Source organism: Uncinocarpus reesii, genomic scaffold (assembly GCF_000003515.1).
Source record: "Uncinocarpus reesii 1704 scaffold_5 genomic scaffold, whole genome shotgun sequence".
NCBI lineage: Eukaryota > Fungi > Ascomycota > Eurotiomycetes > Onygenales > Onygenaceae > Uncinocarpus > Uncinocarpus reesii.
In genome coordinates, this window is record NW_003052496.1 from 1,853,496 (window position 1) to 1,879,959 (window position 26,464).

Genomic DNA, 26,464 nt, shown 5'->3' on the forward strand with positions numbered 1-26,464 from the left:
GCAAAAGGTCGGAATTAAGGCCGAAGCCACTCATGAAAACATAGCCACGGCATCAGCAGCCTAAACTGTCATCAACCTTTCGGGCTCATCTTCCAAAATGGCTTGCATCCGGTCCAAAAATGCTTGTCCCCTCAACCTCTCTGATTCGGGAACGGTGATGCTAAACATGGGCGCTTCATCCTCGCTCTCAGCAGGTGACGTCGTCCTTGGGCGACGTGAATTTGTCTCGACTGACGCCTTTCCCGAAAGAATGTCAATTATATCAGTCGCCTCTGTACTCGACTGCTTGGGAATAGAGTCAAGTTCTGCGGCCGAAATAATATCCGGGATATAAGCCCCTTTACTGGTTGGAAGTGGTTTATAAGTATGGACGCCGACTAACTCGTCAAAAAGCTGGTCGGCAACCTCTTTTCGGGTATAGCCTTGAGTCGCAGGCAGCTCATCGTTCGCAACATCTATTGCACGCACGACAAACTTCTCGAGCGGGATCGTGACTCCGGTGGCGGAACGCACTCGTTGCTGTACGCTAAGGACACGGGACAACGAAATCGGAAGCGCAAGTGTGGTTTCCAGATCCTCTACTGGCGTGGGTTCTGGTGCAGCTTCTGCTACTTTCTGCTGTTCCGGCCGAGGCTTTGCCGGCGGAGCGGCCGGCTTGACGTTGCTGAGGTCAAGGTGTGCGAGTTTGGAGAGCCGAGAGGAGAGGGTTGATGGGTAGTCCGATGGGATTGCACCGATATAAGAGAGTATGTCACCCTTCAGGAGTCTTCCTTGGGGACCGGTTGCAGGGATCTTTGGAATCTCTGACTCTGGGATGTTATTTTCATGGAGGAGTTGTGCGACGGATGGATAGAGCGGTTGAGTCTGATGGGCAAGTGTAGCAGCACTGCTTTGAAAACCTAGCAAGCGTACGGTCAGCGACACGGTTCATATTTACTCTGAGCGGCACGAGATGGTACGAACATCGGACGGAGCTACCGGCTCCAAAATAGCGTGGGGAGATGCATCGTGATAATCGTGCCGCCGAGGTATGGCCAGCCATTGCACTTGAATAGCACTTTTGGCTCAATTCCTCCTTGCAGTGCAGTTCAAGTCAGGACTCTTTGTCTGCCCTCAGCATTTGGTTGTGATGAGCTCAGATCTTGGCATTGTTGGGTCAAGTGAGAGATTAGGTTTACAGGCTAACTTTATCGGGACTAGTGCAATTCAGCATATCTGTGGGCCTATCTATATCAGCAACAGGAAACCTCTCCTTCAACAAATCTCTAGGGAGAGAGACCATGCAGCGTTGACATACATCACAACGCCAGCCATTCAAGGATACAAATATGGGACACAAATATGATTTGAAAGAAGCTCAACATGTTTGTTAAGGCATCGCAATCGTCATTATCAACCTGTGGGACTAGCAATTGCTCGAAGGTTCAAACCTAAGAATTATATTACAACGAAAGGGATAATATTGTGAAGGGTCATTGCCAAACTAATAGACACCAAATCAATGAGGGCAGTTAGCGGAAGAAACAAACATTATGGGTATCGCGTGCTGAATCAATTTAACGCTTCAAAAACTAAGATTTTACAATTCCTGTCGAAACCCCCGTGTTGTCAGAGGCAGCAGCAAGCTGCCCGTTTAGTCTTGGCAACATATCAGCAGCTTGGTCATTCGCTTTGTCTGACGTTCCCACAACCAGGTCATCAAGGCTCTTCGTTACGCTGCCGTTGGCGTCCGGAGTCAACGCACCGTCGGCAGACGGTTGCCACTTGGTAACATCTTTCCTCAGCTGCTCCAACTCATTCTGGAATCGCTTTCCAAAGACATCGATGTAATAGGTCGCCCCGTTGTAGATACTCCACGAAAACACGACAAAAAGGAACGCCCCACTGGCCCACTGGTACCAGAACCACAGAGGGCAGGGGATTAGAGTCAAAAGAGCATAACTATACTGGATGAGCATGAATGCAGGTTCCTGTAGGGGTACCGGCAAGCTGAGAACCAATTTCCCAATAAAGGTTTTGGCGTACGATCGACGGAGCCATGTAAAACTGGTCGGTCGACCGGCCGCAATTTTCTCCCGACGCCGGACAGTGATAAGAAAGTGGTACGAGAGTTGCCATACTGCGTATGGAATAGAAGCCCAAAGCATCATTGCCCCGAGTGAGTAATGCCCTGGTGAGCCTGGCGAACTGAACTTGATGTTATACGCAGCCGGGAAGCGTTTCAACAGCACATCAGGCGGTGTCAAGTGCACAATGCAATGGAGGGTCACAGGCGGCATGATGTGGATGAACAAGCTAATTGTTATTGTCATTTTTTGTTCGAAAAGTTGAAGGTGGGTGGTGCTTACCTAGTGACTTTATCTAGACTGTGAAAGACCATGGAATTTCTCCACATTGCAATAGCAACTGCGTTGTTGCCGTAGGCCAGGCAATATGTACTCAGAAACAATCTCTTGGAGCGTGGAAATACCCACAAACTCAGGACCGTCAATAAATTGACAAAATAGCAGAGGTCGGCCAAGAAATAGTGGTATCCTTTCCTATGATAGGTGTAGAAACGGATGGGCATGAAATAGAGGAGCTGACCAGCGAACCAATAGTGAAAATAAGTTGGATATGCCCCAATGAGGTAACCGCTGATAAAAATATTGAGGACGCCAGCAATAAAGGACAGCTTTTCACGGGCGGTCACAGTCGCAGTATCGTTCCATCGAGCACCAAGTCGTTCAACGGAGTCTTTCATCCGTCTTCGATACTTGTCGAGTTGCTCTTCTGAGGTGGGCATTCTCTTGCGCCACTCACCCACCACTCGTTCCTTGGCCTGCAAACTCGTGGATTTGAACCTCTCTTGCTGTTTTTTGACCTTTGCTTTTTGCGCGGTCAACGTGTTTTGCCATTTCTCAAGCTTTTGGGGAAGCGCCAGGTTGCCGAGGATGTCAAGCACCGTCAATTTGTCCAGCGGAGGGAACTCCCAATCTTCTTGATACGAATTGCTGCTCCCAGACGAATAGGATGCTGTCCGTGCAAGTTCATTCGGATAGGACGGTGTGCGCATGTCATTGTGGTCCTTCAACATTTCCTCCACACTATCGGCCGTTTCCATGATCGCATGCTCTCCGAGAAGGTCCGGCTCAGACCTACTTTTGGGAAGGAGCATTGATTCGGACATTGCAGGCACTGTATCGGATATGCAATCAGTAGACAATTAGGAATATGAGCGTGGCCTTCGTTTCTAGTCTTCTCCCGTCTTTCTGCCCTCAAACCACACCGATTAGTCCTTCGGAGCTTGGTTGACGGAACGTGACATCACTTACAAAGCTTAAGGTAATGTGTTAACTGCTCAAACGTAGCTTGGCCAGTCTACATATATAAGGTCATCGTAGTTTGGATAAAGAGCAGCACCTGCTGGCGAGGAAACACAGTTATATTCATTGAGACCATGACAGACAGGCTGTCTGAGAGCTTCTGATGATGAAAGAGTGTTGTGACGGGAAATTTTATGGAGGGACGTGCATTGCTCGGAGCCCGTGGTTGGCGCTTTTTCCCCAGTAACACTAGGCACTAAGCTGTCTCCGGACTAGCGTAGGCAGCGCCAAGGTCATCTGACCGGATCATCTGTTACCCCCGCTCCCGGATGACTAAGGGTATTATGTAATCCAGACACCATCGCGTCTTTCTTTCGCTTCGACGCGCTACATCAGACAGCGAGCTTGTAGACGTCGAGCGTTAGAAGACTCGCATGGTCAACTCCTGCACACCCAATTGCACCGCACCACCATTGCTCTTGCTAGCAAGGCTTTGGTCACCAATGCAATTCTGAACCCGTCCTCTCAGGACTCTGATAATTGTTCCCCGAGCAACCGAGGAATTGAGCGTGAATACCAGCAAAATGGGGAAACTGATACGCCTCGAGCTTTTCAGTACGCTGTCTCTGACGTTGCGGAAAGGTCAATACTGACAGAGCTTGGGTAGATTTCAAATCCTACAAAGGCCACCACACCCTACTTCTCGGTGATGCGTACTTTACGTCCATCATTGGGCCCAATGGCTCTGGTAAATCAAACTCGTACGTAACACTTATTCCCCCCACAAAGCTGCAACTAATGTCTGTAACAGAATGGATGCCATCTCATTTGTCCTCGGAATCAAATCGTCACACCTTCGTTCGACCCATCTTCGCGACCTCGTTTATCGTGGCAGGGTCCTACGCCACTCCAAAATCAATAATGATGGTTCGGCATCAAAGGATCCGGCGAATGCGGAAGATGACGGCACCGCCGAGGAACCCGCGGAGGTCAACGATCCCAAGACCGCATGGGTTATGGCTGTCTACGAGGATGATGCCGGTGAAGAGCAGCACTGGAAACGCCTGATTACAAGCCAAGGAGTCAGCGAATATCGTATTAATAACCGTATCGTTACTGCGCAGCAATACAATGAGGCTTTGGAGGCCGAGAACATCCTCATTAGAGCACGGAATTTCCTCGTCTTCCAGGGTGATGTCGAGTCTATCGCGTCCCAATCACCGAAGGACTTGACTCGATTAATAGAGCAAATCTCCGGTAGCTTGGAACATAAAGCAGAGTATGAGAGGCTAAAACAAGAACAAGAGGAGGCGTCGGAGAATCTAAATTACCAGCTCAACAGACGCAGAGGCATCAACTCTGAGATCAAACAGTATCAGGAACAAAAGAGAGAGGCAGACAATTACGCCAGAAAGGCAGAAGAACGTGACGAAGCGATTGTAACCCACATTCTGTGGAAATTGTTCCATTTCCAGCGCCTCATCAAAGAATCTAGTGACGAAATACAAAGGCACCATGATGAGCTGAAAGAATTCAAACGGGGCGTCGAAAAATATGAACAAAAACTGGAAGAGGCGAAAAAGGACCATGCACAAGTAGGGAGGGAGGTGTCGAAAGTCGAGAAATCTATCAAAATGAAGGATAGAGAAGTTGAAGAGACCACCAATTCATTGGTTCCTGTGGATGAGAAGATAGAGATTACGACGAAGAAGATTGCTAGATACACTTCCAGAATCGCGGAAATCGCGAAAGAATCCGAATCTCAGTCGCAGACCGTGAAGCAACTGGAAAAAGACCTCAAGGTTGTGGGCAAGGCTCAGTCTCAATGGGAGAAAGAATTCCAACAAGCTGCGAGTATTCAAGGGGTTAAACTAAACGATGCCGACCTTCAAGAGTACAATAAGCTCAAAGAAGAAGTTAACAAACGCTCGTCCGCTACACAACTCAAACTCGACAATATGAAGCGTCAAAGGAAAACGGATGCTGAGACGGTTAACAGCCTTAAAAGCAATTTCGAAAGTTCAGAGTGGCAAGTCAAGAACTTGCAGTCTGACATGAACAATATTCTTGAGAGAAAGAGCAGCATACTCGAAACCATCGAACTCACTAGCAGTGAAATCGATCAGAGAAAAAAGGAACTCAATAGTCTCACCTCGGAACGGCTACGTGTGGCGCAAATGCGAACAGAACTCGAAGAAAAACTACAAGTTACTCTGAAAAAGCTGCTAGAAGCCGACGATGGCCGTCAACAAAGTGAAAAGGAATTGCGTACTAAGGAGATGATCTCAACCCTGAAACGTATTTTCCCTGGAGTCAAAGGCCGCATTAGCGAGCTATGCCAACCGAAACAAAAGAAGTATGCAGAAGCGGTGAGCACCGTTTTGGGACGTCATTTCAATGCTATTGTTGTCGATAATGAGAAAACAGCAAAGGAATGCATCCAACACCTTCGCGACCAGAGAGCTGGGCAGGCCACTTTCATTCCACTTGAGACTATCCAAGTCAAGGCACTGAATTCAAACCTCAAGGGTATGCATCGTGCAATGCGCCCGGCGATTGAAACAGTTGACTATGACAATTCCGTTTCTAGAGCAATCATTTACGCCTGCGGAAACGCGGTTGTATGCGATGACTTGGCTACCGCGAAATATCTGTGCTATGAACGAGGTATCGAGGCAAAGGCGGTAACCCTGGACGGCACTGTTATCCATAAGGGTGGGCTCATGACCGGTGGCCGCGGTCCATCGCAGAAGCATTCTAAGCGCTGGGAAGACACCGAGGTTGCGAATTTACACAAATTAAAGGACAAACTTATGAATGACTTGAGTAACCTTCCGAAATCGCATCGCAAAGGGGCTGAGGAAGAAACCCTTCAAGGCCAACTTGCTGGCTTAGAGCAGCGCCTTGCTTATGGCCGCGATGAACTTAAGGCCCTTGAAAGGAATTTGGAGAGCAAAGCCAATGAATTGGATCATGCCAAACGGCAAGTAGAAAGCGTGCAGCCCAAGTATCGCGAGAAGCTGAATTCGTTGGAAGAGTTGAATAGTTCGATCCAGGAACTCCAAGAGTCTGTCAGTGGCGTTGAAGATGAGGTTTACCGCAAATTCTGTCGCCGTTTGGGCTACAAGAATATCCGAGAATATGAACTCCAACAAGGGACACTTCAACAAGAGGCAGCAGAGAAGAAACTCGAGTTTACGACCCAACGAAGCAAGATTGAGAACCAGTTGAGCTTTGAGAAACAGCGACTCCAGGGGACAGAAGACCGAATAAAGGGTCTTCGAACGCAGGAAAACCGTGACCAAGCTTTGATTGCTGAGCTCGAGGCCGAAAGGGAGACAATACAAAACCGCCGAGATCAATTGAACGCAGAGATAGATCTCCTCCAGGAACAGCTAGAAGAACAGAGAACTCGCTTCAGCGAATCCGCTGAGCGCTTAAATGATCAGAGACGTGAAGCGGCGAAACGGAATAAAAATGTTGAAGGCACGCTTAAAGCTATCAACGTCTTGGAAAGCGATGTGCAGCGCCATTCATCGGATAGATACGCATTGCTCCGGCGCTGCAAATTGGAGGATATTGATATTCCTTTAAAGGAAGATTCGACCTCTTTAGATCAACTACCAATCGATGATCTTGTCCAAACGGATCCTGATGCAATGGAAGTTGATGAGGATGTCAATCTAGGCACCACAAAGGCACCAGCCGTTCATGATTACGGGCTGGAGGTGGATTTCACCAGCCTTGGTGACACATTGAAAGAGGTACGGAATATGCTTTTGTACCTACGCGTTATTGAGACTAATTTGAGCAGGAGTCTGATGATAAACTCGACGACGAACTCCAAGAACGAATTCGCTCCCTCAATAGTGAATTGGACAAAATGGCACCCAACATGCGCGCTATGGAACGCCTCGAAGGCACAGAGAACAAACTTCGAAGCATTGAGAAAGATTTCGAAGAAGCGCGCAAGCGCGCTCGTCGGGCAAAGGATGACTTCGAGGATGTAATGCAAAAACGTTCAGAGCTCTTTAACCACGCCTTTTCTCATATCTCTGAACAAATTGAGCCCATATACCGTGACCTCACCAAAACCGAGAGTTATCCTATGGGCGGTAAAGCGTGAGTTGGACCAAAGGCTGTTCCGTGTAGCCCCCTTTCTTTGCTTTGTTTCTGATTGTTCTGGCTCTAGATATCTTGACATCGAGGATTCGGAAGAGCCCTATCTCGACGGTATAAAATACCATGCAATGCCTCCGCTTAAGCGCTTCCGAGACATGGAGCATCTTTCAGGTGGAGAGAAGACTATGGCCGCTCTTGCTCTCTTGTTCGCCATCCATTCCTACCAGCCTTCCCCATTTTTCGTTCTTGACGAAGTCGACGCTGCATTGGACAATACCAACGTTGCCCGTATTGCGAACTATATCCGCGACCATGCGGCCCCCGGAATGCAGTTCATCGTTATCAGTTTGAAGACCGGACTGTTCCAGAATAGTGAGGCGCTCGTGGGGATCTACAGGGACCAAAGTGCCAACAGTAGTAAGGCGCTGACATTAGATGTAAGTGATCTTTTCCGTTTAGACATTCAATAAAGTCCAGATTTGTGCTAACATATTTGTGGTTATGGCTATAGCTTCGAAAATATCGCTGAGATCGGATATACCCTCATATGTACACCTTTATCAACTTTTCTATTGTTATTCGTTACGCTTATATTATGTTGCTCAACGCCTTCCTTTGTGTCATTCCATGTATATTGATCGATATCTTAATGTAGTATCTGAATCGAAGCTGTTCGGGCTTTCGTGCTTCTATTTTCCACTAGCATCAGGTCCAGATCTACAAGGAATCTTGTGTTATAGACAAAGAAATCCTTATCCAATACCCTTACACGGAGACATTCAACAGTAAAAACCGGATAATATACCGAATAACCATTAGTCCGACGCGAGAGACAGCTATTTCTTTTTGACATGGGATATTAATTACTATTATCAACTATCATCGACAGCTCTAACTCAATCTTTATTAGTAAATACAAATCTGTAAGGTTCAACAGCGGGTTGCTGGGCCGTAGAGTGCCAGTCAACTCCAACCATTTACCCTCAAAACAAGAGAACAATAATAATAACTGTACAAAACATTAGCCAACCCACCAGATACAGACCACCCGTGCCCCAGCTCACAGCCAAAATACCCCATTCTCATCCCGAATCTGCATCGGCGCCGGTGCCATCATCACAATCGGTTCTCTGAACCGCTCATGGTCAAACTCCATCCCCATCTCTCTACCCTTTCCCTTGACATCTCCCCTCATCCGTTCGGACTTTGCCCGACTCGCCTTCTCCCGCGGGGTATTTAGGCTTTGAGCGCCAATAGTTTTCTCCAATCGCGCTTCTAATCCGGCCCCATTCCTCGGGCTGGGTGGTAGCTATGGGGCTTGGAGGGGATAGGTTTGGGTGCGATGGGGGTATGAATCTGCATGTTGGCGTTGAAACGAGGGGGCTGAGGGTGCAGTGAACGTGCGATGAAAGGCAGGGCTTTCGGGTCGTGGTCGTGGAGGAGGTGGAGGAGGTAATGGCGATGGCGGACACGGAGCGGATTCAGAGGAGAATGCCTTGGGAAGAAGTTTTCGAAAGTAGCGTGGAATGCAGCTGATACCGCGCTTTTGTTCATTCTTCTCTTTTTCTTTCCCTTTTTCATCTCCTGGGTCCTGGCTCTTGTTTGTCTCTTTGCCCTTTTCTTTAGGCTTAGGCTTGGGCTTCAGCTTAGAGTTGGGCTTGGACTTTGCTTTATCTTTCGTCCACGCCTGCGGGCCGTATTTTTGGTAATCTGTTGGTGGAATAGCTATCTGCTTTTGCCGTCGTGGATGCCTCGGGTGTAAATTTGGAGGCGGGAGGGAGGATGACCGCGACGGCCGTGGAGATGGATACGGTGCTCTGGGAGGTTCCATATCCGAGATACCAGAATCCTGTGGTTCTTCATCTTCAACGATGAGCTTGCGAGTGCTCGCGGTAGTGGAAATTGAGTAAAGTTTGGTGCAATTAGAATTGTCGTTTTCTGTTGATTTTCCGATCTCGTCGTTGCCTTCATCTTCGTTGTGGATTTCTTCTGCTTCTTCCACTTGCTTGACTGTTTCAATCCCCTTTTCATCTATGGGACTATAGGGAACCGTTGCCTCAAGCTTCTCGGCCTCGCAGGGGGAAACAATAGCCAGGGACTCCTGCGATGGGGACGTTATTTGTTGTGCCAAGTCAATTCGCGCAACATTCGCAAGACGAGATACAGACATCACTCTATCATGCCGAGGATGCGGAGAATGGCAAAGGCAAATGTCCGGGTCGGAGTTTTCCACCAAAAGAATAGACGGTATTTCCTTGGCCTTTCCGGCCTCACTACCATCTTCATCTTGAATTTGGTCGACTCCAAGAGGCCGAGGAATAAGCGAAGCGTCAATGGAATCAACGGTTTTCGGCGACGGCGGTGGTACAAGCGTAGGGATCTCAGGGAGACTCGCGTTTGCATGCTCAAAAATCACTGTGTCACCGTGCACAGAGGCGTTCGGCACGGGAGGCGAGGACCATTCTGCTTGAGGAGGCGAGCCCCCTTCGGCCCATGGGTGATCGTGGGACAGCGCCGGAGATGAGCTTTGACGAATTACCCAGCGCCCATGGTGGCCACTGGTTCGTCGATATTTTTCCCTTAGATTAGCCGTGGGCGTTTGACGACGGGCACGACTTTCGTGATGCGAATCTCGATAAGATCGATGGGGAGAATTGTGACCTCGAGGCGAGGGTAAGCCACTCGAAAGATAGCCATATACCCCGTAGCCGAAATTATAATCAGAATTCCTCACGGACCGGCTGTATTCGCTGGATGCCCTCCTAGGCAGTTCTGGCAGCGGTTTGTTCTTCCAAGAATCGTTCTGATCGGCCGGCCATTGCTGATGCGGATGGACAAACTTCTCCAAGCCCTCGAGCGATGCAGCAGGAAGTAGAGGCGGTCCTTTTTTCCTCCGATTCTTGAAGGTGAGAGGCATGACAGACCGACGCCCACTCGCAGCTACGAGGGGGATATCAATCCTGCAACGCGTAGCACACAGTGAAGGTCGAGTAGTATCTTCATACCTGAAGGAGTGTTGTCGAGCGTCCCAACCTCGCAAGTTGAAAGAGTATAGGCATTATTAACTGGAAAGCTAGGATCAAGCACATTCTCTTACATGTGTCCAGATAGCTCTCGATGGAGAATTTGCTCCGTGCGGTGTTTTCGATAACAAAGAACCAGAGGCATTTTCGTTCCCCCTTGGTTCGTCTCCGAAGCATAAGATGCACGCTGTAGGGACCGGGGAGAAGTCGCCGGACGCAAACTGCGAGGCATCTGTAGTCAACGGTTTCAAGAACTGAAACAGACTGAAGGGAGAGAAAGGAGGACCTTGAGGAGCACCAGAAAGGATCGCTGGAAGAAATATATATATCACAATGCAGGCACAGTAATAAAGACATCTACGCATCGAGTATGATTGGAAATACCTCGAGTGCATCGTCGCCATTGACATGCGAATCACGTCGGACAAAGAAAAAGAGAATCAAAAAGCCACCGTTCCAAGCATTGCTAAATGAAAACGCTCAAAACGCCGGGATAGCAGCCAATAATAAGCGTATACCCAGACGCTCCAGCGGATGTACCAAGTATGCTGGCTCGTAGATCAAGAAATCGACCATCTGCAGTCTAAAAATGAAGAGCCAAAAGCCGGAAAGAATGCAAGAAAAGGCAACGCTAGGACAGCTTAGAGGCCTTTTCGAACATCTCTTGGGTCAGTAGATCTTCTGGGTCTCTAACACTGCTGAACCTGCCTAACTGTTTCAGTCGTTCAATCATGTCTTCGTCGCCGAAATGGCTGTTGTGCTCGAATTCTGGATCCTCCCCATAGGCCACCCTGGCTGCATCAACGAGGATCCGGGCCGTCATACCAAAGACTCGGTATCGCTCGAGGCCAATGGAGATCTCTTCTTCGTCCAATTCGGCGATTGCGGCGTCTTGCTCCTGACTTTTCCGTCGGGGCTTGGTGACGTTCTGGTTCGTAATTGGGACGAAGAAGTGGTGCACTGCAGGAGAGAGAAGAATTGGTAAGCGTCTTCACATTCAAGTCCAGCCTGGAGCGATATTGGGATGATGAGAACATACTCCTCCACCAGGTTGTGTTCCAATTCGTCCAGGTTCCTTGATACCAATCGGTCGGGGAACCAGGCAGCCGCTCATCCTCTCCACCCCGAGGCTCGTCGCACGGCTTCAGGAAGTTATGAAATGGCCCAGTGAAGACTGCCGCCACCTCCTTTGCATCCAACTGTGGCATAAACGCCTCTTCAGGGTCGGCATCTTCACCTGTAGCTTCGTCGTAGGAATGTAACAGCGCGACACACGGCCGGACGACTAGCTCCGTTCTTGCCAGGTTAGCCGGTAGCTCGCAGAGATGCTCGACGCGAAACGGAGGCGGGAAGCTTTGGTTAATGTTCGGCAGGCCGATTTCTTCATGGGCTTCTCGCCGTGCCGTTTCGAAGGGCGTTTCGTCGAGCGAGTCCGCCTTGCCGCCGGGGAGCGCCGCCTGTCCAGGGTCTACCCAGAGTCAGTCGCGTTGACCTCAATGACCCGCATAGACGGACCCCAGAGCAAACGTACATGACTTGAGGGTATTGGCACGAATCGTTAGAATCACCCGTAGATCCCCACGCTTATCGGCGAAGAGCAGCAGCAAGACCGCTGCCCGCCTCGATAGCGGGACGGAGCCATAAGTCGTAGGCGGTGGTGCAAATGCTCGTAGGCGTTCAATCGCCTTCTATTGACCGGCGCACGCAAAAAAGAAAGAAGGGTCAGATTCAAAAGCCCGATCAGCGCGTTGGACGGGAGTGTGTGGTTTCTTGCTAACCTGCGATGCCGGCGACAACGGTGCCATGGTTCTCAACAACCTTCCAAACCGCTTCACGCTGGTCAACAAGACGGGTTTCACGACCGGAGTAAACCGAGTTCCTCTCGTACATGCGCTTGCGATATGGCTAGGCAAACGGTGGTGCATACCTCTTATTCTGCGCGCAGGGCCATATTTAACGGGAGACGGTTCGGTATTCTAAGCCCAAGGGCGCCTAGGATGATTGCAGGCTGGGGCGCAGTCTTGCCGAGGTTAAGCCCGTGGGTTGTTGCCATCTATATAGGCATTGCATTGGAGGGAAAAAGAGCAATGAAGGAGCAAAATCCATTTTAATGGCTAGTTACCTCTGTTGAGATTCAGGTCAGGATCCAACCCTTGGATCCTGTTCAGGATGAGCAGGTATATATCATGCCTATGTAGCTAGGAATTTTACTGCCCAGTAAGTGCAAATAAATCAAAATACACTGTCCAACTTCCACACCGCCGTCTATAAGCCAGCCACGGCTAGAACGAAACAAACCCTAAGCACCCCAGGTTCCCAGAAGAGATACGGAATAGTGTCGAGATTGAAGTCGAGAAAATGCAGTTTGCAGGGGAAAGGGAAGAAGCAGACAACAAGTTATCGATAAGCATACACATGTAGAAGAAGGACACCAGTTGCAGGGACAGTGCCTCAGTGTTTTAGTAAACTGATGCGCAAATGCATAGAAGGGTTAGAAAATCATTAAAACTGATAAAAATGGCCCACTAAATCCTTGCGGTCGAGCCAACGCCTTACTCTGCCTTTTTCTCTTTTGCTTGGTTGGACAGATCCTTTTCTGCCTCGGACGCTTCTGACGTTTGAGCTGAGTTGGTGGATTCGCTGGCTGCAACGACCTTGTCTTCCTTCTCGTCAATATCTTGATTATCGTTGGGGGCAGCCATTCCCTGTTCCTGCGTCTCGGTATTCTGTTCATTCTCCTCTTCGATCAACTCCTCTTGCTCCTTGATGACCTCAAGACGTTGCTTGTTGGTGGCTGCTCCTTCAGCATTATGGACTTCAAGTTCGATCTCGTGGAATAGTTCTTCGGGAATACTCGACAAAACTGCCTTGAGCGCATCAATCTGTGAGGAGATTTCATATTCTTGGGATTGCTGGGTATACATGTAGGCGTTGCTCAGGACCAGCAACGTTGAGGGAACTCCTTGTTTGAGGCGCAAATCCAGCCACATCGACAGGTCCTCCCTTAGTCGGGCAGGAGAAAGGCCGTGTGTCCTCAAACCGCGCGATGCGCAGGCAGTCTGAAGTTCAGGCACAAGAAGAGAATCAACGCCCTCAAAGGATATAGCTCGATCGTCCCGCTTGATTTGCCGCATCCGATGGCGAATGTTGTATCTCAACATAGCGTCGGTGCCAAATGTGTTCAAATTCATATATTTGCACATCCCCACCAACTGAGGCCGGGAAAGGTTGTCCAAGGTAAGGTCGTCTTTGAAAATCTTGCATACCGTGATAACTTCCTCTGCGCTTGGATCCTCGCCTGTTGCCCGGACCTTTCTAAAAAATTCCGCAAACTCTTCCTTCTTTGCATTTGTAGGACTAACCGGAAGTCCAGTTTCTTTCAGAGTATCGCGGAGGAACGAAGAGACCTCCTTTCTGGTAACTCGTAAACTTGCCGCCTTGGCATCCTTGGATTTCTGACCTTCATATGTGCTCGGGAGGAAATTAGGGAAGAATTTGATGACGACAGGAATGAGTAATTCTGCGAACGGGATGATCACAAATACTGAAAATGGTACAAGCCGGCCCAGGTCTTTGACGGTACGTTGAAGCTATGTAAATGGTATAAGCCCGAAGCTCATCGCGATCACTTATCGGGGGTTCAAAACAAACCTGTCGGTTTTCTCTGCGGCTAAGCTCGTAGCCGGCAGCCATCTTCACAGCCAATCTCGTACTGATCTTAACTTCAGTGGCCAGAAGTTTGGTACCATCCCAGTAATGTTGAATTTCCTTCTTAATCTTTTGACCAAGTGTGAGCTTCTTGGTCTCTTTTGGCTCTTCAACCTGTTTTGCCGCCGCCTCCGCCTCTAGGGTTTTTTCCTTAGTTTGAACGACTCCCTTTGCGCTTTCAGTGGCCTTCGGGCTACTGGTTTGCTTCACAGCCCCTGTAGCCTCAGAATCTGGAACACTCGTGCTGGAGGTAGTGGGCGATGAACCAGTGGACTCTTTCGGAAGAGGCTTTTGAGCCTGCTGTGCGTTGAACCCCGGCGGCGGGAAGTTGGGCGGACCGCCGGGGCCATGGGACGTAGAGGGGCCTGTGGCATACGATCTTTGCTGTGGGATCAAGATGGCCAACGCGGGGAGCCGGGACGGTGCGCGGCCGTTGGCAAATCTGGTGTTGAATGCGGAATAAGCGAAACGACTGCTTGACAGGCGGGGAAGAGCTGGACAGCGGTCAGCAAAGGGGTAATCACGCCGGAATAGGAATATCATACAGTGCAAGGCAGCTCTCTGCGTTGGCACCGCATTGCGGGCAACAGCTGTTAATCTCATAGTAATGATGGGCCAAGGAGCGTTGGTTGAGCAGGGTTGGGGGGCGGGCGGGTTTGGAGCGCCGAGAAGAGAACGACCGCAAGAGCGTCCACAAAGGCGAGTAAGGCTGCGTCTGAGCAAGGTCCACAGAGAAGCAGAGATACAGACAGCTGGGAAAACAGACAGGATCAACGAAGAGTGCAGTCCTCGAGCGTTGGCGATCGACTTGGGAAGAATTGTTCAGCCTGTGAAATCCAACGCCGGATCAACCTTTCTCCATCCCTTGCCACATTGCGCGTGTTTGAGATTTGCGAGCGAAGCGGTTGATTGCACATCACTGGCGGAGATGACGGGGTGCGATCCGGAGGAGGCACTCGAGCAGGTCTTTGCTACTGGCCTTTCCTGTGCTATTCGATGGGAAATTGTTGGCTAACACTCAATTTACAGCCTGTTCGCCAGGCATACAGAGTCCTGCGCTCCAAGGCGAACACGGCCCTGATACTCCACCTCAAGCAGAACCGGGAAGAAGGGGTTCCACAGCGGAGCAATAGACGCAATCAAGGCCATCAACTACACGAGTACATCGGAATGATGTTTGCCACTGCAGCGACAGACGCGCCTTCACACGCTCGTGATTTACGATACGTGATAGCACGACAGCGATTTCACACCAAGGTCTAGAACTTGGTCCTCCTTGGTCTTGTGTTTCCTAGTCTTATCAGAACAGACAAAGCCCTCCATTGTTCATGTGCCCAGTCTCTGCAGGCTGTTACACAAAACACCATCAACCCGGTCATCAGCGGATAAGTTGAGGGGCAAGGATTGAAACGGTTTCTAGTCGGCATGATGATTCCTGCTCTTGTCGATCATAAATCTCCCAATTGTCAGACAGGTGACCAACAAGAGTCACGGTTTGAGTGCCATCTCTAACCATAAGGCATCAACAGGTAGTGTTATACCATACGGAGTAGATTGTTTACGTGTGTCCGGAGGAGCGATCGTGGGTTCTCGACGGTAAGTCGGGCTGATTTGATGAAGCGCCGGGACAGCCCACCGCACGTAGATCCTGGAGAACGTACGGAGTATATGAGGAGTCGAATCTGGTTACAGGAAGCTATCCAGCGTAAGCACACTGGGTAAACATATAAAAACTTCAGCATGCAATTTTGTAACATACCTTCAAAAAGATCCGGCTCTGCAGCTGATACACTTGGCCCTGGGTCTCGAGTCTTGAGACCACACTGCACCCCTGCTCGACTGGGATCGTGAATCATGAAGACGGAGAGCCTGACGTGAGAGAAGCCGCAATGGGGACCAGGAGTGAGCTAAGTAGCTAGTTAGTTAACCCCGCTTTTCGACAGCTGGGCCACGACTCTCCATCACTCTTCCTCCAACGCAAGAGACATATAAACCGCCTGCCGTCCTCTCTTTCTCCCCAGCTCTCGATCGCAGTCTCAGACGCCATGAGAGCACCACTGTTGGTCAATTGAAAGAGCATCAAGTTGTCTTACAATTCGTGGATCAGCAAACACCAAACCAAGCACTAACCACCTACCTACTGGCAACCATGGGCGGGGAGGCGCCGCGAGGAGCTCCAAGCAACTATCCGCCCTTCGCTGAAAAGCCAGTGGGTCAAAAGATCAGTGGCATCTACAAAGATCGCCTTCGCCAGTTTACAGCAACAGGGCAATACCAGGGGCATAATCTGGTTGCGTACGTCATCTGAAATCTCGTATCACTGCTGCGTCTGCGCTATCAGTCAAGGTTGCTTTGTGATTGACTACTTGAGAGATCTTAAGCTAACCAAGGCCTCGCGATTGCTTGTGCTTTGTGGCGTCTAGCAAGTATTTCGAGGCTACAAATGATGACGAGCAACATGTCAAACTCTCCGTGTATTCGGTCCCGAATCTGGAGAGGCCGGCTTTCAAGCATGTCGTGTCCAAAGAGTTCAAGCCAACGAAAAGGGGGGAGGTTTTCGGCCCTAGCTGGTCGACTCATTGGTTCAAAATCCGACTCACAATCCCGGAAGACATGAGGAAAAAGGAGCGCTTGGAGTTCCATTGGGATGCCAACAACGAGGGTATGGTCTGGTCTGAAGACGGCAATCCTCTGCAGGGCTTAACTGGTGGAGGCGAAAGAGTCGAGTGGATAATACCTGATGGCTTTCGAGACGGAAAGGAGCACGTATTTTACATTGAAATGGCATGCAATGGCATGTTTGGAAACGCGAATGGCGATATCATTCAGCCACCCAATCCGAACAGATACTTCCGCCTTAATACAGCAAGGATTACTGCTATCAATCTTGAGGCTCGTGCGTTGTATTATGACTTCTGGATGATCGGAGGTGAGTTATAACTACTCGCTAATTATTTTCGTAGGTGTTGATGTACTGATCAATTACGCCTAGACGCCGCAAGAGAATTCCCAGGCGATTCATGGCAGTCGCATGAAGCGTTGCGAATCGGCAATGCTATGATGGACGCTTTTATCGACGGCAATGGAAGTCAAGAAGCTATCAAAGCTGCTCGTAAGATTGCTGAAGAATACATAGGCACTCGAGTAAACTCTCCAGATGTCTATAAAACCGAGGGCAAATCCCTTGTATTTGGTATTGGCCACTGCCATATCGACTCTTGCTGGCTTTGGCCGTTCGCGGAGACAAAACGCAAAGTAGCCAGATCTTGGTCAACCCAGTGCGACCTAATGGAACGCTACCCCGAATTCCGGTTTTGCTGCTCCCAGGCGCAGCAGTTCAAATGGCTGGAAGAGGGCTATCCCTACGCTTTTGACCGGGTAAAGGGCTGGGTCAAAAAAGGCCACTTCCAACCAATTGGCGGTTCCTGGGTGGAACACGATACCAATTTACCTAGCGGTGAATCATTAGTTCGCCAATTCTTGTACGGCCAACGGTACTTCGAAAGTCGCTTCGGTCAGAGATGTTCGACCTTTTGGCTTCCAGACACGTTTGGCTATTCTTCGCAGCTGCCTCAACTGTGTAGACTTGCTGGGATGAGCCGATTTTTCACGCAGAAGCTGAGCTGGAACAACATCAACAACTTCCCCCACACAACGTTCAACTGGGTTTCCCCCGATGGTAGTCAAGTCCTGTGCCACATGACGCCTGCGGAAACATATACCGCCAGCGCCCATTTTGGAGATGTCAAACGCAGCATCTCACAACACAAGTCAATGGACCAAGACAACACGTCTCTTCTTGTCTTCGGAAAAGGCGATGGCGGTGGCGGTCCTACCTTCGAGCATATCGAAAAGCTTCGACGTCTTCGTGGCCTGAGCGACCAAGTCGGACTTTTGCCAAGAGTCACAATGGGTGGCTCGGTTGACGACTTTTACAGTCAGCTTGAAGCGAAAGCGGCTTCCGGAACTGAATTCGTAACTTGGTATGGTGAATTGTACTTTGAATTACACCGTGCACATACACAACCCAGGCGAATAATAAGCGTAACAATCGGCAAGCGGAGTTTGTGCTCCGCGACCTTGAGCTGCTGGCAACTCTTGCTACTTTGAAAGATTCAGACTACAAATACCCCAAGAAAGCGCTAGATGATATGTGGGAATCCGTACTGCTATGCGAGTTCCACAACTGTCTGCTCGGGAGTTCTATCGAGATGTGTTACGATGATTCGGACAAAATCTACGCTGAAGTTTTCGCGACTGCCAAAAATCCTCAAAGCCGAAGCTTCGAAGACTCTCGGTTTCTCGCAAGAAAAGAATTCCGAGCAGAAGCTTATAGCAGTCAATTCATTACCTTGGAGTCGATCGGAAATTGTAAAAATCAACGGCGAAACACCAGCTTCAACAACGCAACAATATGCGTTAGTCAGAGGAGGCACAGGGGTTGTATCTGCAGAACCCCTAAGCACTTCGCAGAAGACATCGCTAAGTGTGACAGAAATTGAAGAGGGGGTGTTTCAACTGAAAAGCGATGCATTAAGCCTGCGAGTCTCCAACGGAGTTATAACCTCACTTGTGGATGTGAAAGCTGACAGAGAAATCATACCCAGAGGAAAGAAAGCGAATCAGTTTGTCATATTTGACGACAAACCTCTTTACTGGCAGGCTTGGGATGTGGAGGTTTATCATCTAGATTCCCGCAAGGAGCTGCAATCAGGCACCACTAAGATTGCAGAAAAAGGGCCTCACAGAGTCAGCGTGGTGACTGAAACGAAGATTAGTGATGCTAGCTGGATTAAAACCACTATCAGTCTGACATCTGAGTCTGGAGACGTCCCAGCATATGTTGAAATGAACTGTGAAGTGGAATGGCGGGAGAATATGAAATTCCTCAAAGTTGAATTCCCTGTGGACATTACTAACACAGAAGCATCATACGAAACACAGTATGCTGTCACTAGAAGACCAACCCATTACAATACAAGGTATGGTAGCCCCCTTGCACTCTAAGGTGGATTGTCTCTCTGACATGGTTTTAGCTGGGACATGGCGAAATTTGAAGTCTGCTGCCACAAGTGGGCTGATTTGTCCGAGAGCGATTATGGAGTCTCTATTCTGAACGATTCCAAGTATGGCTTTGCCACGTGTGGAAACTTGATGCGCTTATCCCTCCTTCGTGCCCCCAAAGCCCCCGATGCTAATGCGGATATTGGTCGCCATCACATTCGCTATGCAATTATGCCTCATACGGGACCTCTCGATTACCGCACTGTCCGCGCTGGCTATAATTTCAACAACCCCTTAGTCTTACAAGCACAATCGGGAATCGAGGCCGACGACCTCTTCAAAGCTATCAAGCTGACTGGTGCACCCAATCTTATTCTTGATACGATCAAGCGTGGTGAGGACGACGAGGACGTTTCCCGCGGAGAGCTTGAGCAACGATCAAGCAGAAGCATCATTTTACGAATCTATGATTCAATGGGCGGCAAGAGTCGTGGCACTATTGAAGTGAGACTACCCATTCGGAAGGTGTATAAATGCAATCTTCTGGAGGATGATCTGGAAAGCTTGAAAGTCGAAGAAGGGAAAAACGTGTCAAAGATTGACATTGAGCTGAGGCCGTTTGAAGTAGCAACCTACCGATTGCAGCTTTGAATGCATCACAGGAGATTGCTTCCGCGTTCGCGTACATTTTACCCTATGTATTTTTAAGGGGCTTGACCTACTCTGTGTTTTCATTTCGAAGGAGGCAAGCAGCTCTTTGGGTTCAATTAACTATGTGTCTTATCCGAGCAACAGTTAATACACGCAGACGCATAGAGAGCTAGTTGTCTACAATGGATATATATGATATCAAAACGAATTAGGGGTCATCTGAAAATCCATGTGAATACTGAAGCCAGCAGGTAACCAAATACCTCCACGCTACTTCGGGAGGTGGCTCTCTTACGCCAGAATCGAGATGAAGCTGAGAGGCCTTTGATCAACAGCGCCAAACAAACTTCCTGGGCAGAGCCTCTGGGGTTTTGTAAAGCTTCAACTTGGCTAGTAGTTTGACTAGAACAGCACAGCTCACATACCTTTACTAGGCTAATTCCTGTTCTCAAGCCATGAGTTTCTAGATTAGTTCATTCCAATTTGAGCCCACAGGTTACGTGTTCTTAATAGGTTGCATTAAAAAGGGCGTAGCAAATTCAAACTCGACGAAGCTAGTTTACTTCTCCCAGGTTGCCATCCTATCGTAATATCACCTGGGGCTTTAACGGCTTTCCTGCCGCCTCGGCCGCCATCCGTTCAAGTGTCTCATCATCTGGATCTCTGATAGTAGGTATCTCACAGGGAACCATGGGGTCCAAGCCACCGAGACTGGTATTGATCATGGGCCCTGCTAGACCCCAAAGAGGGTAATGTACCATCGGCGTGAACTTTGCAGAATCGGCGTCCTTGACATGGTATGCATATTCAAAGTCAATGATATAGCTACCGAACAGGTGAGCAACGCATGAGTGATTGAGGCTTCGGGCCACAGACCCGAGAAGGGCGAGGGGAACACAAACGTACCATTTTTTGTTTTTAGGATCCCACATCACGTTACGGCGATCGGGGTCTTCATGTCGAAATCCAAGAGCGAAAAATTCACTTAAGAAGGGCAAGGTTGCGTTAGCCAAAAATGGTCTGATTCCACGCCTGGTTTGGAAGATGAATACCGCAATGCTTTCCCAAACGCAATCCGAACCTGGTCCCTTTCCGCCATAGGCAGATCCCCAAAATTGGCAAGATTGCGCCCTGGGAGTCGTTCCATCACTATGATAGCAAAAAAGCCTCCGGGGACAGGGAGATCCTCTGTTTGAACCGAGAAGAAGCTGTCCAGGAGCTTGGGAGTGCAAGTGCAGCCCATTTGCGTCAGCTTCTCCAGGATATAAAACTCCATAGCCAAGCGGTAGCTTGAACGGGCGGGTACTGTGGAGGACGGGTCGTCCTCGTCGTCCGGGATTCTTGACATTTTGGATCAGCACAGAGCCAAAGTAGACTAAGACAAGGGGGGAGTTATGTATAAGTTACTCACTGCATGTGGATCTTTGCAATGCCTTGGAGGCCGGGATTGGGGCCTTCGACCTGTGTCACAACACATGTAGCAGCAACCTCACTGATGTATTGTTCAAACATCTCGTCATATCGAGATGTTTCGCGTTCGGCGAAGATAGGACCAAACTTCCACCGGGAGTTCGAATCTTCAAAATGCACACTGTTAATTCCCGGCACCCAGGTGGACTCCCGATGCTCATAGAGCTCGAGGAGGTCACCTTCAAGCTCGCTGACATCCATTTGCCGTGAGAGAAACAAACAGAATCACAAGATGCAGGTCTTTGGCCAGTTCACTATGCTAATTGAGGCTCTTTAAAGATCTTTGAGACGTGTTGTGAAGGTATTGTTGTTGAATGCAGTCCCCGTCCAAGAATGTCTGAGATAGTTAACTAAGCAGCCTGAGATAACTAGCTAAGCGCCCTGGGCCACCCGTTTCTGGCCGATTCAATGACCATCAACACAAGGCTAGAATTGACAGATGATCAATAATCAGGTGTCTATGCACACAGATCACATCTGAGCCACCCTGTTGGAATTCATTCTCAGCCAATGCTCCCCTCTGCCGCCTATGTCGTTGAGACAGGCCCTTTGACTAGCATTGGGGCTCGACCACATTACGGCGTCAGAGTGCCTATTTTTGTCCGTGGAACTACAGTAAGATGCCGGGGAATATGGGCCTGAACGTACCGAGTGCTTTTCCCAACATCGATGGCTCACTCGGCGCTTTCGTTGACTTCTTTCACTGGCTGGCGGCGGGCTGTTTGATTCCAAATACCCCTTTTTTATATCGGAGCGTTTCCAAAGAGGGATGAAGGCTGTGATGCTCCTTGCGTTGGCGCTTTTCCTGCAGGCTGCATTATGGCACGGCATTCAACTCCCTTCACTTCCCTCTGGAAAGACCTTGAGCCTCCTTAAGCGCCCGTTCCTGATAGGTTCAGAGGATCAATGAGTGCCTCGCTGGAACCTCCTTCCAGATGGACGTCGATGGGCCCTATATAAACTGCTATATCTCCCCCTTGGACTTTGAAATCTACTCATCACCAAAGATCAAGTGACTACAATCTATCCTTCTTTTCCAAAACCGTTCGCTGTCGGCCCAAACTGACCTCGCACCAGCTCCGTTCAATCCGAGCCAATGTACGTGCAAGTTAAGGGACTAGATCCCCGAGAAGTGACCCTTCGGCCTCTCCTGGGGTATCGCGATAACTCTACACGACATGTCCAGAGCACCTCCATCCACTCATTGTGGTACGTCGGCGAGGTTAGAATCTGGGAAGACTTCGAACTAGAGGCCATTGCCAACTTTGAAAAGGCCCATTGGAAAAACAAAATCGTCGATTTTGCACTTCCCGATGGCAACGATATATCCGAGCACCACCTCCTTGCGGGAGATCATTTTTTATGCGGTGAAGAGATTTCGATTAGTGCAAAATACGTCGCTCATGCGTTGAATCCAATGTCAGCTGTTGGAAAAGAGCAAGGGCTTAATGGCATCTTCGGAGACTGGAAAGCAACAAACAGGCAGGCAACTACTTTTCCGTCCACCCAAAATAAAATATCAGCTGAAGAAGTCGACGCCGCGAAGGGGAAGGGAAAAGGGAAAGCAAAAGCAAAACCCGAGGAGCCGACCGACGATAACGACACTGATGGTCGGAAAAGAACTCGTCTCATCCCTGACTATGCCTATATGGAGGAGAAGACGGGTATTCCTTGGTTCATCGGAGAGATCAAGACCCCTTGGAAGCACGCATTCGCTCCCCCGTTCAACAATCTTAAGCTTGCGCTGCAAACTGGCGCGACTGAAGATGAAATGAGTATGAGGCACATCCTTGGTAAGCAGCCCTCTCGTATATATTTCATAAGTTATAACATTTCTGTTTCTGACCACCTATACAGGCCAAGTCGGAAACTACATGATTGAGCTCGAGTTGAAATGGGGGTTTCTGACCAACTACACGCATACTTTGTTCTTGAAACGAGATGTACAAAACAACCAGGAAGTGATGTACTGCTCTCCGCCCATCCCTTTCGATAGAACTCCATCCCCGTCCGGATGCACTGTTCGCCAGGGTCTATTCCTCCTGCAGTCTAAGGTAGAGGCGGGCGGTGAAAAGCCATGGTTTGCCAAAAAGTTGACGGAGACCAGTATCATTAAAAAGGAAGTCAAAGAAAGTTTGCAAAGTGTTAAAAGCAGAGCCGTAGACAGCCTTCATAAGCTCCCGCTGCGCTCCGTTGATTTTGTTGAACCCGAGAGCTTTCGATCAACTCGAAGTAAGACCAAAGCCGCTGCCGCCACCGTGGACAAGGGGAAGGCGAAAAAGCGCTAAGTCTAGACGAGATGGACGGAGGAGGCTTAAGGACACTCAAGGGAATTCATGTACTTAGTTAGTAGTTCAAGGACACTCTGATGTTCACCCTCTAATTCAAGGCCTTGTATAAAATCAAGTCGTAAAAAATGAATCACAAACGTTCCCTCAAAGCATCATCATCAAGGCGAAAAGCCCAAATAAATTAATCATATACCAACCACCCATCACCGCGCGTAGCTATACACCTTCCTCAGACTCGCCTTCTCTCGACTCAACCCTACAAATCCCGTCCCGCCTTCTCCAGCATTCATATCCCCAATCATTCCCGGAACCTCACTTAGAGCCATCGTGCCCGGGTCATCCAGCTCCGTCGACCGCAACTTGTGCACAGTCTCTTTCCATTCCGCACCAAACCGGAACATCGTGAAGCCATCCAGCGTCTCGCCCCAGCGGCGCTCCAGAAAGAACCCTGGCAGTAGCAGCTGCGGTACGATGGTGACGACGGCCCACAGCAGGAGCAGCACGAGGACGACGTGGTACGGCACGCGGCCCTGGACGATGTCGTTGGCGGGCTCGAGGCCGAAGAGGCCCAGGTCGGAGGTTGCGTTGGGGGTGGAGGTCCAGTTCCCTGGGCCGGAGGCCATGGCGGCGATGGAGACCTCGCCGAAGAGCTTGTACATGGCTAGGTTCATGCGCTCGGGAGAGATGGTTGGGTACTGCATGTACCCACCGATGTATTCGAGGCCAGAGTCCGGTGGCGCTGCTTGGATGGGAGTGAATTGGGGGACTCCGTTGGTGGCTAGGTTGGCGCCAACCCAGCCATTGCAGATGATGGAGACGGTGTCGCACTTGGGAGGGCCCTGGTAGCCGACGTTGACTGTTGTGAATGCGGCAAAGACAAGCACCGGCATTGCCACCACTCCCGAGTACGAGAAGATGGACGTTAGCTTGTAACGGGCGGCAACTAGTTCCGCTGCTTCTTGCTTGAAGTCTTTAAAGGTATTTGTTATCGGCGAGATCGTGGCTTGGCCGGTTGTGGAGGTCGCGTAGCAGCGCACGCCGTATCCCAGGTAGGTCCTGTTATCCATCTTTGAGAAAGAAGATTGAACTAACGGGTGAGATGATAGATTTTTGAATGTCTGGTCAGGAATATAGCCAGTTTCCGTGTCGTACGCCTGCCACAGAACCATTTCTACCGCTCCTGAAACAGGCATGTTCGTTTCGTTAGTATAAGCTGGAATCCCATAAGATATGTCCAGGTCGCTTGCCATGACATATTGGTACTTGACGCCCAGACCTTCCCCATGCGCAAAATGCACCGGCTGTGATCCGCTTGAAATGTACGGTAAATAGGTTCCATTGGCATAGTCCTGTGACGTTATAGTCCAAGGAGTACTGGTCCAGTTATTGATAGCAGTAACCTTGAGCAGCTCAAGGTCCCGATAGGGGTGGACAGGCATACAGGAAATGTTCGTCAGCATTCCCCATGCCCTACCATGCGCTCGTTCACCGACCTCGGGACCGGAGAAAAACGTAATCGTGTGGTTTAGAGGACTGGAACTATTCAATAGACGACTCTGATAGTCCGACCGGATGACATCCTCGTAAAACGTACTGCTGACATTCTGGGTCCCGTCAGGAGCATAGAGAATGGTCGGTTGTTCGGGAGTCGTCGAACGACCTTGTCGCCAGCTGTAACTCGCCAATTCAGCGATGGCATTCGAAGGCTGTGAGTCAAAAGTAGACTGGTTGGTGCCTACGATCGTGATGGGACGACTGCCGAGCACAAAGGCCTCAGAGGGGTCCATGGATAGACCAGAAAGTGGCACCGCTGCGTAGAATAAAATGCTGCTAAATGCCAGATAGAACCAGAGCAGCCCAGGTCCTTCCCACTGAGCGGGTCTCTTTCGTATTTTCTTTCCGACGTATCCAAAGGTGAGGAGCAACACCTGCCACCAAGTGCTCAAGGAGCCCCAGCCACGGTCAATGTGCCACATGAGTTTGTGGCCATCTGCTGGCGCATATTCTGGCTTCATCAGGGCAGTCGCTTCAAATCCAGCAACGCCAGCCTTTGCCCAATCGAGGACGAAGATGCCGAGAATAAGCCATGCGAAGAACACCCCCTTCGCATCCACAGGTCGAGAGGGAATGATCTCGTTCTCAGCGGGCTCCCACAGATAGTACCTCAGAATAAGAAAGTAGAATAGAGTAACGATGACGGGGCCGAGGACGTTGAGAACCGCACGGAAAATATATCGTTTGAATTTATAGTTGGCTAGGCTCGATTCCTCCAAGGGAGACTGTGCTTCCTTATCGGACGGGGCAAGGAGGAGGCTTGACTGATCATTGCCCTCTTTACGAGGGAGTTCAGTATCGTGCACAGCGACTGACTTGTCGCCCGTGCCCGGCTCCATCTCGAAAGATAAAGAGGCTGGGGCCGAATCGACAGTGAAAAACGCTCTGTGAGTCGCAATCTGTCGGGCCTCCAGCCCTATTTAAGGACTGGGACGCGGCAGATACGAGCCACATGCTTCATTTACATTGGAAGCCCCCAAGGGTCTTGTAAGGCTGCGGCCTGGAGACCTGCAGCTGGGTTTTGTTTTGAGGCCCGCGACCAAGAGACTTGGGTTGCGGAAAAGGAGGTGAGCCGTCTTGGCAGACCCACTATATACCAGAGTTGGTTAACGGCTCGCTCTCTCAGCCAATCACGCTTCAACAACAGGAAGAGGCCTTAACCTTAAGAACATGACTCGTTCTTGGCTCTGAGTGGCTGGTTCTCAGCGCCCGGAAGACTCAGCCCTGACTCGCACTCGCGAAAAAGGGCCGGCAACATGAGAGACAACGATCGTGCAGACTGACAAGAGCCTTCTGGATCAGAACTGAGAATACGGCTCCAGCTTCAAGAGGAATC

At 49.7% G+C, this 26,464-nt stretch overlaps 10 protein-coding genes across 10 annotated transcripts; 3 read left to right on the forward strand and 7 right to left on the reverse strand.

The window, feature by feature from the left end:
* Positions 1–60: 60 nt before the first annotated feature.
* On the reverse strand, positions 61–1,042 carry UREG_07678 (uncharacterized protein; the record flags this gene model as incomplete). The annotated part of the gene is made up of 2 exons (XM_002582859.1): positions 61–899; positions 964–1,042. The coding sequence occupies 2 exons, from the start codon at positions 1,040–1,042 to the stop codon at positions 61–63; spliced, it is 918 nt and encodes a 305-aa protein (XP_002582905.1).
* Positions 1,043–1,571: 529 nt separating this feature from the next.
* Positions 1,572–3,169, reverse strand: UREG_07679 (uncharacterized protein; the record flags this gene model as incomplete). The annotated part of the gene is made up of 2 exons (XM_002582860.1): positions 1,572–2,295; positions 2,349–3,169. The coding sequence occupies 2 exons, from the start codon at positions 3,167–3,169 to the stop codon at positions 1,572–1,574; spliced, it is 1,545 nt and encodes a 514-aa protein (XP_002582906.1).
* Positions 3,170–3,889: 720 nt separating this feature from the next.
* On the forward strand, positions 3,890–7,897 carry UREG_07680 (uncharacterized protein; the record flags this gene model as incomplete). The annotated part of the gene is made up of 5 exons (XM_002582861.1): positions 3,890–3,920; positions 3,973–4,066; positions 4,117–7,069; positions 7,120–7,427; positions 7,498–7,897. 5 exons carry the CDS (start codon positions 3,890–3,892, stop codon positions 7,895–7,897), a joined length of 3,786 nt encoding a protein of 1,261 aa, XP_002582907.1.
* Positions 7,898–8,736: 839 nt separating this feature from the next.
* Positions 8,737–10,344, reverse strand: UREG_07681 (uncharacterized protein; the record flags this gene model as incomplete). The annotated part of the gene is made up of 1 exon (XM_002582862.1): positions 8,737–10,344. The coding sequence occupies one exon, from the start codon at positions 10,342–10,344 to the stop codon at positions 8,737–8,739; it is 1,608 nt and encodes a 535-aa protein (XP_002582908.1).
* A 737-nt stretch (positions 10,345–11,081) lies between these two features.
* Positions 11,082–12,255, reverse strand: UREG_07682 (uncharacterized protein; the record flags this gene model as incomplete). The annotated part of the gene is made up of 3 exons (XM_002582863.1): positions 11,082–11,410; positions 11,490–11,918; positions 12,147–12,255. The coding sequence occupies 3 exons, from the start codon at positions 12,253–12,255 to the stop codon at positions 11,082–11,084; spliced, it is 867 nt and encodes a 288-aa protein (XP_002582909.1).
* A 747-nt stretch (positions 12,256–13,002) lies between these two features.
* Positions 13,003–14,761, reverse strand: UREG_07683 (uncharacterized protein; the record flags this gene model as incomplete). The annotated part of the gene is made up of 3 exons (XM_002582864.1): positions 13,003–14,040; positions 14,102–14,652; positions 14,704–14,761. 3 exons carry the CDS (start codon positions 14,759–14,761, stop codon positions 13,003–13,005), a joined length of 1,647 nt encoding a protein of 548 aa, XP_002582910.1.
* Positions 14,762–16,307: 1,546 nt separating this feature from the next.
* On the forward strand, positions 16,308–19,813 carry UREG_07684 (uncharacterized protein; the record flags this gene model as incomplete). Its single annotated transcript, XM_002582865.1, has 6 exons — positions 16,308–16,453; positions 16,582–17,087; positions 17,151–18,133; positions 18,190–18,529; positions 18,582–19,140; positions 19,195–19,813. 6 exons carry the CDS (start codon positions 16,308–16,310, stop codon positions 19,811–19,813), a joined length of 3,153 nt encoding a protein of 1,050 aa, XP_002582911.1.
* A 581-nt stretch (positions 19,814–20,394) lies between these two features.
* On the reverse strand, positions 20,395–21,161 carry UREG_07685 (uncharacterized protein; the record flags this gene model as incomplete). Its single annotated transcript, XM_002582866.1, has 2 exons — positions 20,395–20,797; positions 20,866–21,161. The coding sequence occupies 2 exons, from the start codon at positions 21,159–21,161 to the stop codon at positions 20,395–20,397; spliced, it is 699 nt and encodes a 232-aa protein (XP_002582912.1).
* A 1,300-nt stretch (positions 21,162–22,461) lies between these two features.
* On the forward strand, positions 22,462–23,571 carry UREG_07686 (uncharacterized protein; the record flags this gene model as incomplete). The annotated part of the gene is made up of 3 exons (XM_002582867.1): positions 22,462–22,492; positions 22,522–23,076; positions 23,141–23,571. 3 exons carry the CDS (start codon positions 22,462–22,464, stop codon positions 23,569–23,571), a joined length of 1,017 nt encoding a protein of 338 aa, XP_002582913.1.
* Positions 23,572–23,777: 206 nt separating this feature from the next.
* UREG_07687 (uncharacterized protein) lies at positions 23,778–25,967 on the reverse strand (the record flags this gene model as incomplete). Its single annotated transcript, XM_002582868.1, has 1 exon — positions 23,778–25,967. One exon carries the CDS (start codon positions 25,965–25,967, stop codon positions 23,778–23,780), a length of 2,190 nt encoding a protein of 729 aa, XP_002582914.1.
* Between the last annotated feature and the right edge of the window lie 497 nt (positions 25,968–26,464).